Raw genomic sequence first — 16591 nt, 5'->3', positions numbered from 1 at the left:
AGTACTACATTTTCTGCCCACTTTTAGAGTAATGTTAGCCTAGACATTTCTAATTTCAGTGCATCTCGAATTATATATAATTCTAAAGCAGTTTTATAACTTTTATTCATATCTTAATATTTGACAGTCCTAAAAATACATTTTGTTTTGTTTTACGCCCCCTTGTGGCTCTGTGAAACAAAATACTGCTCCACCAGCTACTGTGCGTATCACTACACACAGTGCACAGCATCCACAGAATAACAATTATGTATTGTTTACATGTCGGGACCTATGTCTTTTATCAGAACAATGACATTTCTTTTCAGATCTTGCCAACAGGTATTTTTCATTAATATCTGAATGCTGTGATTGACCAGTCAGCATCAAGTTTCCCACACAGCCCTTTAGCCTTGAGTGTATGTATTCACATTTTAGCATGGCTTCTAATACCTTAAATTCACCACAAGCCGTAAAGACTATTCAAATTTGTTAGCAGTGTTCATGGCTCCTGTTGTCAAGGTGAACTTTCTTTTTCGTGCACCTCTAGAAATGTAACCCCCATCTGTGCATGACTAAGCATGGGTATATGTGTGAGATCCCTTTCATATGCTTGTGTCAATTGCTTCCAGGCAGAAGCTGAGAGGATTTTAAATATGTACTTTGTATGAAATACTCCTAAGCCTGATGTTACAGATTAAAGTAGAGCATTACACAAATATGGTGACCAGACATCCCGGTTCAAGGCCCGTTCATACAAAGAGCGATAACTATAACGATAACATTATGTTTATTATAAGAGAGAGCCACAGTTATGCCATTTTCCCACTTTAAATGCTTGAGCTTGTTAATGTTGCTGTCAATTTCCCATTTTGGACAGGTAAATCAGACAATGCAAATCACATAGACACAATGTAAAATGTGACCTTCTACTATTTGTTAAGTTGAGCTATTATGCATATTTTATGCTAAAATTATTTGATGAAATATGTCCTGAATTGAAAGTCTCCTTATTATACAAACATATTAACTGTGAAAACTAGTACTGCCAAGTGCAATTGCCAATTTAACTGTGAAAAAGCAAAAAGTGATGAAATGTATAACCATATCATATATACTCACAAATCTTAAGGGGTAGATAACACTTAAAGATGTGACTTCAAATGTACCCAAATGATCTTAAAAAGTGTAATGGGCGTTTTGTTAAGCATTGCTGGTTCATGCATCAAACCTGCTGTCCTTGCTATTCTTTATGGCGGCAAAAAGCAAAACATAGTGAGAACATTTTGCTAAAGTTAACAGTTTTCTCTTGCACAAATCTGCAATTGTTCTGGATTTGCTGGAATATTGCCATCCTGGAATGAGAGGTGAAATCTAAGCGGCACCAAGCTGAATTCCATCCACCTGAATTCCAACAGATCCAACACTTGGCAGACACACGAACAGTTTATTTGGTGCCAGCCTACAAACGTAATTCACCTGCTCTCAGAAGGAACTGCTTGTCCTTTTCAGACTACTGTTTTAACATTGCTTCCTCCATTTTTAACTGTTCAAGGACATTGGTCTTTATAAAGGAATGAAAAGCAAATCTTAGAAGTTGCAGAACCTGGATACTCATAGTGTGTATGTGTGTGTTCTTTGTTCCCTGCCTTCATTCCTAGCATGCCTGCTCACAGTGCCAGAGTTATGAAGAGGCTAGAGGAGGTAGAAGAGACTCAAGGTCAAGGTGAGATGATGAGTCATGAGCCATTATAAGAACTGAAAAGAGATTAATCTCTGCGTCAACCAAGTGAAAGGAGACCAAGTAAAACACAAGGTATGGGAGAGCTAATCGTGGGAGAGAGCAAAGTGTTGTGCTTTTGACATGCTTTTTGACATGTCTAAAAGTGTACTTCCTTAATGCTTCTGAAATCCAGCATGGTTAGCAGTTATTTTAACTTTCGCAAGGGTATAAACAAATTCCATAATTTTTTTAGGAGATCTTTGCCTATAGAATCAAGCAAGTCACAGAATCAAAAAATAACATGCAATCAAAATGTATCCTATTTACTTTTTTAATACACGTTCTCTGCGTTATTTAGGATGAATCTTTAGTGCACATTATTACAAATGACAAAAAAAGATTCTTGGTATAACAAATTGTTCTACTTCTGAAATAACTTTCCTTTATTGTTATGCAATTGTACAGAAATGCAGATTAAAGGCCTGTTCACACCAACACAACGTTAAAATTAAATTTGTCTGTTCAGACCAATATGGAACAAACTGGAAATTTAATCTCTGACTGTAGGTTGAGCTTATAGCAAAGCAGAAATACAGTTGTGACACTGATTCCTTCGGTACACAAAGTGTATCTTTCTCTTTCTAACTCGGTAGTCATGGAGATTCAAACAGTATTTACATGTTTTCAGTCGTTCAGATTTTTTTATTTGCTATGGTGTTTATATACAAGTCAAGATTACAGAGCAAGTTCTAGATTCTTCCTCTGCTATTCACAGTCGCTTAGCAAAATAGTCGTGAGCCCCACCAAGTCTTTGACTAGAACAGTCCTCCATAGGCTAGACAGTCCCATTTAACAACACAGTCCTTCAAAAGATGCAGCCTTTGAACTGAGATACAGCCTTAGTGTTAACCGGCCTTAGTGTTAACCGGCCTTAATGCCACGATTTCTCTCCTGTCATCCAGCGGCACACTCCAGTCTATAGCTGGCGGAAATGCACCTTTATGTTGGTTTGCCAATTGCCATTAAAACATCAGCAGAAGTACATTTCTGATTTCTGGCTGTATTTTGAGCTTAATGTAATTTTCGTTGATAATTTTGGGTGCTCTATTAAGCCCTAAATTCACAATGTATTGTCACTGTATTGAATTCAACCAACCGGATATTAGTTATCTCCTCTTGTGTTGACATAATTTTCATTTTTGGGTGAACTATCCCTTTAAAGCCAAGGGTAATAAAGGTTGGAGCTCAATTACATTGATGAATATGAAGACAAAAATAAAATAAAATCAAGTGTCGCCCACATTACGGAAGTAAAATGACTTGCAGGTGCTGTATCGACTTCAACTAGTATGTACTGCCGTGCAAAGAATACATTTATTGACAAAGCAATTGGATTATTCCATCTCCAATGGTATTCACAGAACTAAACAAAGAGATATGAAGGTCAAAAGGTCATGGGCCGTCTGCCATGACAACAGGAAATGTCCCCATACTGTTATCTGGCTTCACAGCAGCAACGTGTGGGTGTGTCAGCACCCCTTGTTGAGGTTGTGTGTGTTTGTCGGACAGTTGGGTGTAACCATCACGACCCAGACTGAGGTCAGAGAACTTGTTCATGACCTTGGCAGCTTCTTTTAGACTTACCTCATTCCTGTACATTCTCTCTAGAGCCATAAACTCTCATTTCATCTATTAATGCAGTCTGAGTGTCCTTGTTTCACCACACCAACATTACGGCCACAACTGAAATAAAACAGTCCAGCTAAGAGGTTCAGCTCTCAGATATTCTATTGAAGCTAAAATCTTATTGCAAAGGGAAAAGCGACTTTTTATCCCACGATTTACCCTGCTTATCTTGACTTTAAAAGAGGTGTGTGAGAAGTGTGCCTTAGTCTCCCTGACAGGTTTGTGGTAATAAGAATAAGACTTAATGCTTTCTTATGTAAATGGAAAACGCAGTGAGTGGCTGTTCATAAGCTATCAGTGAGCTGTCGGGTTGTTTTCATACAAAGGCTGGCAGAGGGTTAGAGAGCTTTTGTTGGAGTAAACGGTGAAACAAATATGTCAACAGGTGTATCGATTACTGTGAGTTACATAATGAAAACCACAAACATTGAGACATGAGATGACTTGGCTGATTGGGACTCGTAGACAAAAGAGGCACAGAAAATGTATAAGAAATATGGAAAGTTAACAAAAATGCACTACATTTCAAAATGATGTATCTGTACTGTATCACGGTTTCCACAAAAATATTAAGCAGCACAACTGTTTTCAAAATTGATTAATAAGATATGTTTCTTGAGCAGCAAATCAGCATATTAGAATGATTTCTGAAGGATCATGTGACACTGAAGACTGGAGTGATGATGCTGAAAATTCAGCTTTGCCACCACATGTATAAATTACTTTTTAAAATAGAAAATTTATTTTAAATGGTAATACTACAGCCCTCGAGGCTGGATGATTGGAATCTCAGGGTGGCGCGCGCTGGTTCTCAGCAACCCACCCCAGTGCCTTTCTTCCCGGAGATGCATGAGGAGCTCACGGGGACGTGGACGGCACCTTTTACTGCCAGCAAACTGTCCCGGTGGCTCCTCCTCCCTCACCACCCTTGATAGCGGGCCGGCTAAGGGGTACACGCGTATCCCACCAGTGGAGCGGGCCGTTGCTGTGCAGCTGTGCCCTAACTCCACTTGGCGCGCCGTGTCTCCCTTCCCGGGCCTGTAAGTACTCGTTGGACTTAACCAGCAAGGCCTGTGGGGAAGCCGCCTCTGTCATACACGCCATGGCGTTGTTGCAGGTCCATCAGGCCAAGGCACTGAAAGACCTACACGAGGGTAGTCACGATCCACAAGTTCTCCAAAACTTTGTGCCGCAACGGACTTCGTGCTTTGTGCGACGAAGGTCACCGCGCGGTCAGTGGGTCGTGCGATGTCCACTTTGGTGGTCCAGGAACGCCATCTCTGGCTGTGTCTGGCTGACGTAAGGAGACCGACAAGATCAGGTCCGACAAGAAACTCCCCCATGTCCCAGACCGGCCTCTTCGGCGACGCGGTCGAGAACTTCACCCAGTGGTTCTCGGCTGTACAAAAGTTTGCTCGTCTCACACTGCGTCTGTACGTGGACAGAACTCAAAGCCTCAGGACCTCAGACCAGCTCTTTGTCTGTTACGGAGGCCAGCAGAAGGGAAAGGCTGTCTCCAAGCAGAGGATGGCCCACTGGATATTGGATGCCATCGTCCCTGCCCTGCCCGCTCAGGTTGCATGCTCACTCCACGAGAGGCGTTGCATCCTCCTGGGCGCTGGCATGTGTCTCCTCGCTAACAGAGCTGTGGGCTGGGCGACACCTAACACGTTCACTAGATATTATAGCCTACGTGTAGAGCAGGTCTCCTCCCGTGTTCGCACCCTAAACGGGTAGAAGCACTGAGAGGCGGCCAGCTTATCAGGCTTGGCTCCTCAGCAAAAAACTGAAGTGCAATCGCACCTTCTGCTCATTATATACCTGTGCTGCATGGCTGAACAGCTGATGCAAATGACTGCACGCCAATGTGCATTGGCTTGTTTAGTTTCATTCGAAGCAGATTGGCCTCTCTAGCGAGATTCCTATTCGTCGGTCTCGACATGGCGTCTCTGTTCCCTCCTTCAGGGAACGAGGGTTACCAATTGTAACCAAGACGTTCTCCCTCATCATCAGACCCTTACTGAATCTGCAATTTTTTTTCTGTGGAATTTGGATTTGGATTTACATGTGTTAAAATGTGTTGAACGGAGCTGATGATACTAGACTCTTATTGGTAGTTGAAAGCACTATCAAATTATTTCCAAACTAATTCATTATTAAAAATGAATGCACACCTGAGTTGGTAATGCGGCCATGACACAAAGCAGAGTAGCTGTTACACTTCAGGGTGCATTAATATTCAATAAATTCAGCAGTCAAGAGTCAATTATACTGCTACAGTTAGCACATGTGTGTCTAGCTCAAGATATTTTTTTGCACTAAAATGATTTTGTGAGTCAAACTACTTCCTTACATACTGATGATCTATCTTACAAACAGTGCAAGATGCTGTTACTAGTTTTATGTGATTACAACTGTAATGCAGTCAATAATACTATACTTTATAGCCACTTCAAAACATCTGGAATGCATGTCAACCAATCAGAATCAGGAATTTATTTAGTGGTCATTACAGAAAAAATTTGATTGCAAAATGCTGAGATTGACCAATCAGAATCAAGTCATCCAGAGAGCTAATATATAAATGTGTAGAACTTGTGAATTACACGTGTTCCAATTCTGTGCAAATCTGGAGAGTTTTCAGTGGAAATCTGTGGTAAAGAAATCTGTCTGTAAACGCCTACTTATCACAATCTTCTCAGAAAACCTAAATATACTTCTTGTGAAAATTGCATCATATTCCTTTATCCTGCAAGACTGTTTTATACAGTTTTAACCCTATGTCTATCACAGTTTCCCATTCTGACCTTCAGTTCTTCAACCGTTCTCTGAGTTCTCTGGGCAGGGAAGTACTTGGAACATTCAGTTACTGTCCTTTGTCACTTTGTTCTTTCGTGTTTCTGTTACGTGCGCTGGGATGTATATCAGTGTCTCCAAACGCCATTAAACATTCACATGTTCTTTATTTCACAGCTATTACGGTAGGCTCATGTTTCATTCAACCCTCCTCTGACCACAAGTCATCATTCTACGTTGGCATTCGAGATCATCGTTAACAGATGTCTGGCCTTCACAATCTGAATGAACAGTTGAGTAAAATCAGCCCCTGTTTTCTCCATTATGCTTGTGATAAGAGTATGAAAGTCAGATTAGGTTTTTAAGTCACATTAAGTTTTTACCATACCTTTATACTTATTTTAGTTTCTTTTAAAATATAGATTTGATTCCTTTATGCTTGTCACATACCCAGGCTTTCAGTCTTAAAATATTGAAATCCTAAAAAAATATTGAAAAAATTAAATAAAATATTATATTTTAAAAACTATGATAATACTCTATAAATGGAAGATTGCATTAGCAAGACAAATTAGTTGACCATTTTATTTCCAAAATGTTTTAAATGCCACCGTCATTAAAGACAATCCATTATGATATTTGATAGAAATAATGGTCACACTTTAGATTAGGGTCTCACTATAAACTAACTACTAATTAACTACAACTTTTGCCTCAATAAACTCGTAATTACTGCTATTAATTGTTAGTAAGGGCAGAATAAGGCATTAATGTGCTTTTTAAGTACTAATAAACAGCCAATATAATATGCATGCTAATAAGCAACTAGTAAATAGTGAAAATTGGACCCTAAACTAAAGTTATCTAAAGTTACTAAAGTTATATTTTATTTTAAAATAAAATATTTTATTTTCTAAGGCGTGTGCTCTTTTGGAAACAAGTGCACTCTTTTGTATAAAAATCTTTAAAGTATTTTGTATACTTGTATAATGTATAATGTTATATTAAAGAAATAAAAGGCCACTTAAAGGGATAGTTTAAAATTCTGTCATCATTTAATCATCCGCAACTTGTTTCAAACCTGTATAAATTTCTTTCTTCTGCTGAACACAAAAGATGTTATTTTGAAGAATATGATTAACCAAACAATTAATGGACCCCATTGACTTCCATAGTATGAAAAAATACTATGGAAGTCAATGGCTACCGTCAACTGTTTGGTTACCGACATTCTTCAAATATCTTCTTTTGTGTTCAGCAGAAGAAATAAATTCATACAGGTTTGGAACAACTTGAGGGTGAGTAAATGATGAAAGCATTTTCATTTTTGGGTGAACTATCCCTTTAAGTTTAATTAAAGACAGTAGATTTTCATGACTGTTTCTTCACACTTCAGTACACTTTTAAAAAGTGCAAATTGTAATAATGTCAACTTACAAGATGTACATGTCAAATAAAAATTTTTTTTTTTAACTCTAGTAGTCATGATTTAAAGTGCATGTGTTGACTAACATATAAGCACATGTAAAGTACTTGATTATAATTTTAACTGTAGTGTTATTTGTACATACTTTAATGTTTATACTGTACATTTAAAGTTAATATATTTAAAATGTACTAATTTGCAACTTCATCATTGCAAATGTGCACAAATCCTATACTTAGGTGAGTCAAAAAGCACTCTTCAGTTCAACTAATTGCATTTAATCTAAATTTAAACATGCATTTACATCTCCCCGGTGCACAGTTGAAGAGGCACCCAAAGCTTTCTCAGACTTTAGAATAAGTGAGACACAGAGATTCCCCTCTCTCACTCGTGTGATAAGGGATCAATGTGTCAATGTTTTAAGTTAGATGGTATCCCATGCACAGTGATCTCACCCCTTAAAAAGCTTCCGGAACTGATAGAGCTCACTGAGGGAGGGATGGTGGCTGAGCTCAGTCAAACAGGGATGACGCAAGGAGTTAGTGCTGCACTGTTGAGCCCCTAAGCCTAGAAATGTCCTGAATCAGGACAGGCCAACTTGTTTGGGGAAGGGCCCACAAGAAGCAGGCTGTCCCAAATCACAAAGACATACATTGAAAGAGGAACCTGAACATCTTGTGGTTGTGGGTGAGTGTTTTTGTTTTTGTTTTTTTTACATGAGCACTATGTAATCACCTAGCATCGCCCTAGCAATGTCCTAACAACCAACCACAACACCCAAGAAACTTGCTAGCCATGTGCTAAATGTGCTAGCAACCAGACACAAACACCCCCTCATATTTCTCTACAGTAAATGTAATATACTTGAGAAAACTGAATGTAATGTTTTCGGAAACTGCAATTAAATGAGTTTAAATTAGCTGAACTGCAATTGGTATATTTTTGACTCACTTAAATAGGACTACACTTTTTATGTAATTTCAGTATAAAAATGAATAAAATATGATTTAATGTAATTTCTATTGAAACTTCTGTGTCTTGTATTTAAATATATTTTAATTGTACATTGTTGTAGTTGTAATTTAGTACATTTAAAATATATTAACTTTAAGTGTAATATTGAATAGCACACAACAGTTAAAACTATAATCAAAAACGTTACATGTGCTTTAGTATGTTAGCCAACACATACACAAGTACAAGCAAAACTTTCAATTATACATTATTACAAAGTGCACTTTTAATAGTGTTCGTAAGTGTGTTAAGAAACAGTCATGAAAGTATACTCTGTTATTTCATTATATTAGCATTACATTATTTAAAAAATATTTATACTTTTGAGATTTGAAGTACTCTACAAGTGCACATTCAGTACACCTTTTTTTCCACAAGGGGTTGGAGACTGTGAAAACAGAGATTAAAAAGAGATTGTGCGGCAAAGTAAAGGGATATAATTTAAAAAAAGCATTTCAGAAAAATACCCCCTCAGTCATCTTTCAATAACACAGCATGTGTCTCATCTCTCAGACCTTTCCACACTTTGGCTTTGTCTCCCTCCCATGAAGACCAGAAAAAGCTATAAATCGTAAAGACTAGAAGACTCTGAATGTCCAGCTAAAGTCCCAAGTGTCTGTTAACTCAGACTCTGGCAACTCACAGTCTACATGCTTTTTCGGTGTAACAGAGGGAGTGTGAGACTTGTGGGGGCAGGAAGAGAAAAATCTAGAATCCGAGTCTATTTAAACAGTCCTCTGTCCTTCTGGTTGGACCGCTACATAAAAGTGCTCCAGCAGGTTTTTAAAGAGTCAGTGTCCAAGAGGACCTCAGGGACCGACTTTGCACATTTTCCCAAGACCACTTAGCTTAAACTTTGGGAATATAATGCTGAACGTAGTGTCCATTATTGTTCATGCAATCTTAGATTCCACACAGGGTTTTATAAGCAGATGTCACATGGCAGATATCCTCAATCCTCCTCCTTGAGGTCTTCATGCAGAGCAGAGTTAAGTTCCAGCACATTCTCTGTAACTTTTAGTTTATTTTTAAGGCAGCTGATATGGTATTCTTGTGATTGCTAGGGAGTTTCAAATGGGGTTTCTGGGGGTGGTTGCTAAGCTGTTGCAAGGTTTGTGCTAGGGTGTTGTTGGTGGATTATAAGGTGTTGCTAGGGTGTTGGTAATGGATTATAGGGTGTTGCTAGGGGTCTCCCATGAAGTTCTGGTGGTTGCTATGGTGTTTCTAAGTGGTTTCATGGATTTTACTTAGGTGTAGGGTGTTGCTAGCTTGTTGTGGATGGTTGCTTGGGATATATTAGGTTGCTAGGGCATTGCTAGGATTGTTATGTTGCAATGTGATTGCAAGGGTATTCTCAGGAAGTTCTGAGTGGTTGCTAGAGTCTTTCTAGGTAGGTTATTGCTAGATTGTTGTGGATGGTTGCTAGGGTGATGCTTAAGTAATGATTTTGGCAGTCTGTTGTGGTTGTTTGCTTGGGCGATGATAGCGTGTTGCTAGGGCATTGCTAGGGAGTTCTGGGTGGTTGCTAAGGTGTTTCAGGGTGATTGCTTTGTTCTAGCTAGGGTGTTCCAAGTGGCTATGTCAATAAGAGAATTCCTACAACAGTCATCCGTAAACTATATATATATATATATGTGTGTGTGTGTGTGTGTGTGTGTGTGTGTATCTAAATTCACTTTTCCAAAGTTTTCCAAAGACTATTATTTAGCACTCTGACTGATACCATAGCTAAAGCATTTACCCGTGACAACACCACATAATGCTTCTGATGTGCTCGGAGACAAATCATGACACATCAACGCTGTCTTTGCAGTGGAAAAGTTGTGCCCAAAAACAAATGTGAAAAAAGGAAGGCAAAAAGTAAAAAGAAACAACAATAAACAGATCAGCCATTCCAGAGAATACTTATCCTTGTTATTGTAGCCTAATCCGGCTTGAATAAGGAATGTCCCAGAGATGACCAGTTAAATAGCACAAAAATAAAATAATTCCATGTTCAAGGTTTGGACAGACTGGCACCAGAGCGCTCGGCTAAAATCAATCTGTATGGTATTGTGAATCCTTTTAATCTATGGTATCAAAATCACACATCTTTGATTGTCATCAACTAATCCAAATCTTCAAAAACAAATCCGGTCATTTTCATTCCAACAGGCTATGAATGCCTGCATCTCTAGGTACTGAAGCAGGAAAAGCTTTTGCTTACCTTTAGAGGCATCACTACTGGCTTGAATCTGTTTGGCTGCAGCGCTCTCTCCAGACCGCACGCATGGACCTCCTGACCTAGTCTGCCCATTGCTGAGACTCCTCTTGCGTCTGCTGCCCTTGAACCAGCTAAAAGCCCGGCCCAAGGATGAACCCCGTTTCTTCTTACTGGCCTGTAGGGCCAGGATCTCAGTAATGTCCTTGGGCACCAGATCCCCTGTAGAGTTGCTCCTGGACATCCTGAGACCAATGACCACCGATCTCTGACCCAACTGCTCTTGTATTCCTCTCAAAACACCTGCCTCAACATCAAAAGTGAGAGAAACATTTCAACATTTAAATTGCTTAAAAGAAGAAGAAAAGCATGAGAAAATGTTATGTGGCTCAATGACACATAAGAGTGTAGACGAATAATAAAATTTTTTTTTATATATATCTAATTTAAAACATGTTTAGAAATATGCCATTTTCTCCCAAAAATATTATGTGATACAGTATATATTTTCTATTAAATTAGTGTCATTACTACTTCACAAACATCTGTAAGTTTTTGGGCAGTTGCACCACATGACATTTTACAACCTGAACTAACCTTACCATGCCATGAAATTGACGAATTATCTTTTATTTTAAGAGACTTATTGATCTTGACACAGTCATGAGAGTCCTTATGATTAAAACATTTTTTTGTATGTTGGTTGCACCACATGACTTTGATTTTGGTGGACGAAAGTTTTTAAAATGACCAATAAGCAACAAAGCTTTTTTTTTTTGTTGTTAAAATGTTTTTATCTAACAAATAACACAACTTATTCCTAACCCTAACTATTAACTACCCATAAAATCAGACAGGTTTAAAATAATGTTTAATCTCCAATCTCAGTCCTAACCCAAAAATCACAAACACTGTCTTTTTAGTATCAAAATTGCAGTATAGTTGTTACAGGTTCAAACCCTCCCAAGCAAACCTGGGTCAAGGGCACAATGCGGTGATTGAACCCACAATGTTTTATTTACCAGGCCAGATCTTTAACCCTTACGCCACACTTCTGTGTAGTAGAAGAAATGGCCTGAAGTCAGCAGCCAGTTCAGCTACTGTGTCTATATCAGGTGTACCCATAGAAACAGGGAAATCTGAGAAAAGTTACAATTACTCCCTCTCCATAGATGCCTGACATGTGTTTCGTATCAGGCACTTGCAAGTCCCGTTTCAGCATTTACTTGCAAATGTAGCGTCTACTGTACACCCTCATTCCCTGAAAACCTTTATTCTCGCTAAGCCTTCTAATCTTAGTCATGGTGTGAAAACTGGAGGTATGAGAGGCAAAACAAAAGTAGAAGGGCGTGTAAAGAGTTCCTCTCTCTCTCTCTCTCTCTGAGGAAATATGCAGAAGTAAACTCCACTATTTGCAACTCACCCACAAGAGCTTCAGCTTGATAGAACTGACCATGTATTCTGTGTTTCTCTCTCAATTATTCCCTTTTTCTTTCTCTTTGTATTGCAGAGCTGAAAGATACATCTTTAAGACACCTCATTGCTGTAATTTGACCAGAAACAAAATCTCTGGATGCAGTAACACATACACACATGTAAGAAGATACTCACAAACCCAAACCCAAACTCACAACTTATCAACTTACAAAACTACAGCTTGCAACTAAAAACAGTTGTCACATTCACAAACACATTTTTACGTAGCTACAAGTGCACAAAAACGCCAGAGGGTACCTTGCTTTCCTTTCTTGCGTCCTTTTGTCCGTGTTTCTCAGTGTGTGTCTTGTCTTTGCTGCAGAGCTGTATTGTACTGTTTATTCAGCTCTTTTTGGGTGAGTGGAGCTCCATGCTGGCCAGTCCTCCCCCTCCTGTCTGTTTGAGTCGCTGGTCACCATTCAGCGCAGTGCGGAGAGGAACTGCAGTTCACACGTGTATTCCACCCAACTATTTCACAGTGACAAACTGGCTCCTTCCCTCCCTGACTCTCTCCTCCTCTTATCTCTCTCTCTCTCTCTCTCTCTTTCTCACGCTCTCACCACAACGTACACACCGTTTCCCTCCTCTCCACCTTCACTTATCACACTTAGACATCGTCTATCCACTCCTCCTGTTTCTCTTTCATATGCAATGTTGGTTTTGTTAACGATCTCAACCTAATCAGAGGTGATGGAGAGACACTATCCTGTCCCCTGTCTTTGGTTTAGAAGCACTGGCATGGAGCCAAGGGGCTGATCATTGTGTCCGACATACGAAAAACAGACAAGCGCTGCACATGCCACATGTTCATTATGAGCTACAGGTGATTTATTGGCTCTGAAACCTGAGATGTAGCATGTCTTCTGACATGACTGACATGCTTAGAGTCATGTAGAGCCTGCAGAGCGAGTCTAAAAGAATGAAGAAACTAAAATAAGGGAAAATGTCTCATTTTTTTGAATGCGTTGTATACCTATATTGGATCATTAAAAGTATTTAGAGATTTCAGACACACTTATGAAAGTATGGATTTCATTACATCAGATAACAAAAACATAATAGTATATCATTGATACTAATATAATACTGGGTTACTCGGTTAGGCGATCTGTGTGAACTTGAGGGGAACTCACTTCATACATGACACTAAAAATCACTATCACCTTTAGACCAGCTGGTTAAAGTAAGGTCAGTTGTGAGAAAATGTCTAGGAATATTTGTTTACAGATGCTATATTTGTATACATTGTATTCACTGAAACAGTGACATCCATATATTTTAAAGTGGTCCTAAGTGTCCAAATACTTTTTGGGGGCACTGTCTTTCTTAATGAGGTCTTGTAACCGATGTCACGGTTAGATGAGGGGTATGTGCCGGGACTTTTCTACTTGAATAGCTCTTTAACCTCTTTTAGGAACTTTCCCTTGAACTTTGAGGGCTTGGTTGTCGTGAATTCGCTATTTTCGTTCTTTCGAAGACATAGAAAGAAGGCTAAGAATAGCGGAGCTAATAGTGATGTCATGTCCCCTGGGAATCGGTGGCAAGGGATCTGTTACCGGGCTCATCTGGTTTCATTTTGCATCCTGGCTGACGGTGAGTGAACTCAAGAGATGTGAGCACTGCTACTCAGACAACATACTCTGAGATGATGTTTCCTATCTTTTGCTAATGGTTTCATGTTTATTGTACAGGCTAAATATGGACTAGCAGGATATTTATTAACTTTAATTGAATTAAATTGATCAAAAGTGACAGTGAAGACATTTATAGTGTTACAAAAAATTATATTTCAAATAAATTCCATTCTTTTGAACATCAAAAAATCCTGAAAAAAAAAAATCGTCACGGTTTGCGCAAAAATATTAAGCAGCACAACTGTTTACAACATTGATAATATAAGAAATGTTTCTTAAAGCATCAGCATGTTAGATTGATTTCTAAAGGAGAGTGTGACACCGAAGACTGGAGTAATGATGCTGAAAATCCATTTTAGGAATGAATTACATTTTTAAAAACATAAAAAAAAGTTTTTGGTTTTAAATAATAGTATTTCACAATGTTATTGTTTACACTCAAAATTATTTGTATTAGTACTTGTATCTAGCACTGTATTGTGCATTTATAACTATTATTAATTTTATTATTTACCAGAATGAGGTAATCTACCATTGGATATTTGATTTTTAGTATTAGCATTAATCTCAGTCTTGAATGAATTTGCTCTACCTGATTCATTCATATAGTATGCTACTGTGAAACTGTGAGGCTCCTGATTTGTCCTGTGGGATTCTTCAGAGATGTGTCAAAAGTGTTCTGTCAATATTTACTTGAGAGTCTCACAAACGATCCAATTTTAAGTTCCTTTTATCTAAAACCTAAAGAGAGACAACAACTATCAGTGTCTTGGAAATTACAGTATATTATTACAACTTCTGCAAAGAAATAAAGCATTATTGTCTGGTACAACCCTTCATGATTTTTTTTTATGTGTTGTCAATGTATTTTCCACCCAGCCATGGCCATTTGCAGGAAAATTTAGTGACTTCGAATGTAAACAGAGATAAGGGAGACGTGTGGCTGGATACCAGGACAACTTAATATGATCTGTAAACACGAGACTGCTTATTCTCAGAGCTTGTTTGACTTTCTTTCTGCTTTGAAAGCACAGATGGAGAACCTCGGCCCCTGGCCTCTTTCCTTGCTCTGGGTTGAGCAAGATATGGTCCAGTAAATCAGCGCTATCTAGGGATCACAATCTGGATCCCTTTTTCAATGGTCATGGAGTGAAGATACATGCACACTTTTTTTTTTTTCTCAGACAACCGCAGATTGCTATCATACATGATCATTAACCATTGCAGGACCACAGAGTTCATGTGTCGCTTAAAACAAGGCTAAAAGATGGCATGGATGTTCTTTCCTCTGCATCGTATGAGAGAGAGAGAGAGAGAGAGAGAGAGTCTTGTGGGGGATTGGGTGGGGTTACTGTGACTCAGACTTAAATTCAGTCCCTCCGAACACATTGAAATGTTTAAATGTTGCTATAGCAACTATGGAGATTCTCATTCTTTTGCCTTCACAAAAGCCTCAGTGTTTTGTTGTAAAAGTATGGAGCTCAAGCAGCGGGCATTTTCGAGTAGTACTATACACAATCATTTACCACTAGAAGACACTCAACCTTGCCAGATTCTTTACTCACTGGATTGCGTTGGAAAAATGGACCATTTCCTCATTCCCAACAAGAAAAATCAAGCCTTACTCGTGGTTACCATGAGTAGCTTTGTGAAAAACATTTATATTTAGTTTTAACCAATGCAACAACCATATGAGGAAATTACAAGCAATTTACCATACAGAAGCCAACAATATTATTAACTCGATTATAATGGGACGAGGTAGTTTTGTTGCTTCATGCCATGTAGTTAGCCTCCAATGAAGACATATGCCTCCACTTACAAGTTACAACTATAAGTTTCAAAACATGGGTCGGAATAAGTATATTAACTGTAACTGATAGTGATAGCAATGCCAATGTTATGGGTTCGATTCCAGGCTTCCCATGCATGAACTGATAATATGTATACCTGCAATGCAATCTAAATCACTTCGGATAAAAATGTTTGCCAAATGCATAAATGTTAACAAATTAACAATGTATTAAGTTCATGTCATCAGAGACCATGAACATTACAGGAGTTCAGAGTTAATAATGTGGCTATAAGCACAGCTGCAGTTCAGATCCAATCTGTGAAAGCTTGTTCCACCACAGGAGAACAAGTGAGAATGAAGGTCAAGGTATGGGTTGTTAAGGTTTAACTACCCTTAGGTTCATGCTCTGACTACCCAGCTGTGATGAATATCCTAACAGTTGGTCTATGCTTTCTACCAACCAACAAGCATTCATGGTTGTCAAGGATTTTTAAAGGCCTTGAGTTGTTTTCCTCCTCCCATGTCTTCTCGAGCTGTGAAGCTATGAAAACTGTAAAACATGTTAAAGCTGTAAAACTTTAAAACCTTAACCAGTGTTTGTTTAACAATGATTCTCTCAGATATTTGGATTTGAAGAACATGCTCATGTTCAACTCATGTAGTAAACCAGGTTAATTTCACAAGGTAGGAAGTATGTTGGTAGCATGTATCAATAAAAGGATTTAGAAAACTATACAGGGGTGTGTTTCCCGTACAACAACGTAACTCACTGCTTAACTATAGAATGATGCATAGTTAAAGAAATCAACTATTCACGAATGTTTCCCTAAACCTACCGTACTGTCGCAAATTTGTCGTTCAA

General features: G+C 38.6%; 1 protein-coding gene across 5 annotated transcripts in view; it reads right to left on the bottom strand.

Moving 5' to 3' along the window:
• Nucleotides 1–12826, bottom strand: part of nhsl3 (NHS like 3) — a 44958-nt gene extending 32132 nt beyond the window's left edge. For 2 of the 5 annotated variants that reach the window (XM_084423608.1, XM_084423610.1), the window contains exons 1-3: nt 12559–12616; nt 12248–12336; nt 10831–11131 (exon numbers count right to left, since the gene is read on the bottom strand). In XM_084423608.1, the coding sequence (XP_084279734.1) occupies nt 10831–11131; nt 12248–12280 (334 nt within the window). In that variant the 5' untranslated portion in view covers nt 12281–12336; nt 12559–12616. Of the gene's footprint in view, nt 1–10830; nt 11132–12247; nt 12349–12558 lie in introns of those variants that run through there. The other 3 variants (XM_084423611.1, XM_084423612.1, XM_084423609.1) reach the window with 3 other exon arrangements.
• Nucleotides 12827–16591: the final 3765 nt, after the last annotated feature.

This window comes from Rutilus rutilus (assembly GCF_951802725.1).
Source record: "Rutilus rutilus genome assembly, chromosome: 11".
Taxonomy (NCBI): Eukaryota; Metazoa; Chordata; class Actinopteri; order Cypriniformes; family Leuciscidae; genus Rutilus; species Rutilus rutilus.
Note: the sequence above shows the minus strand (reverse complement) of the source record. Positions and strands in the feature narration are given on the sequence as shown.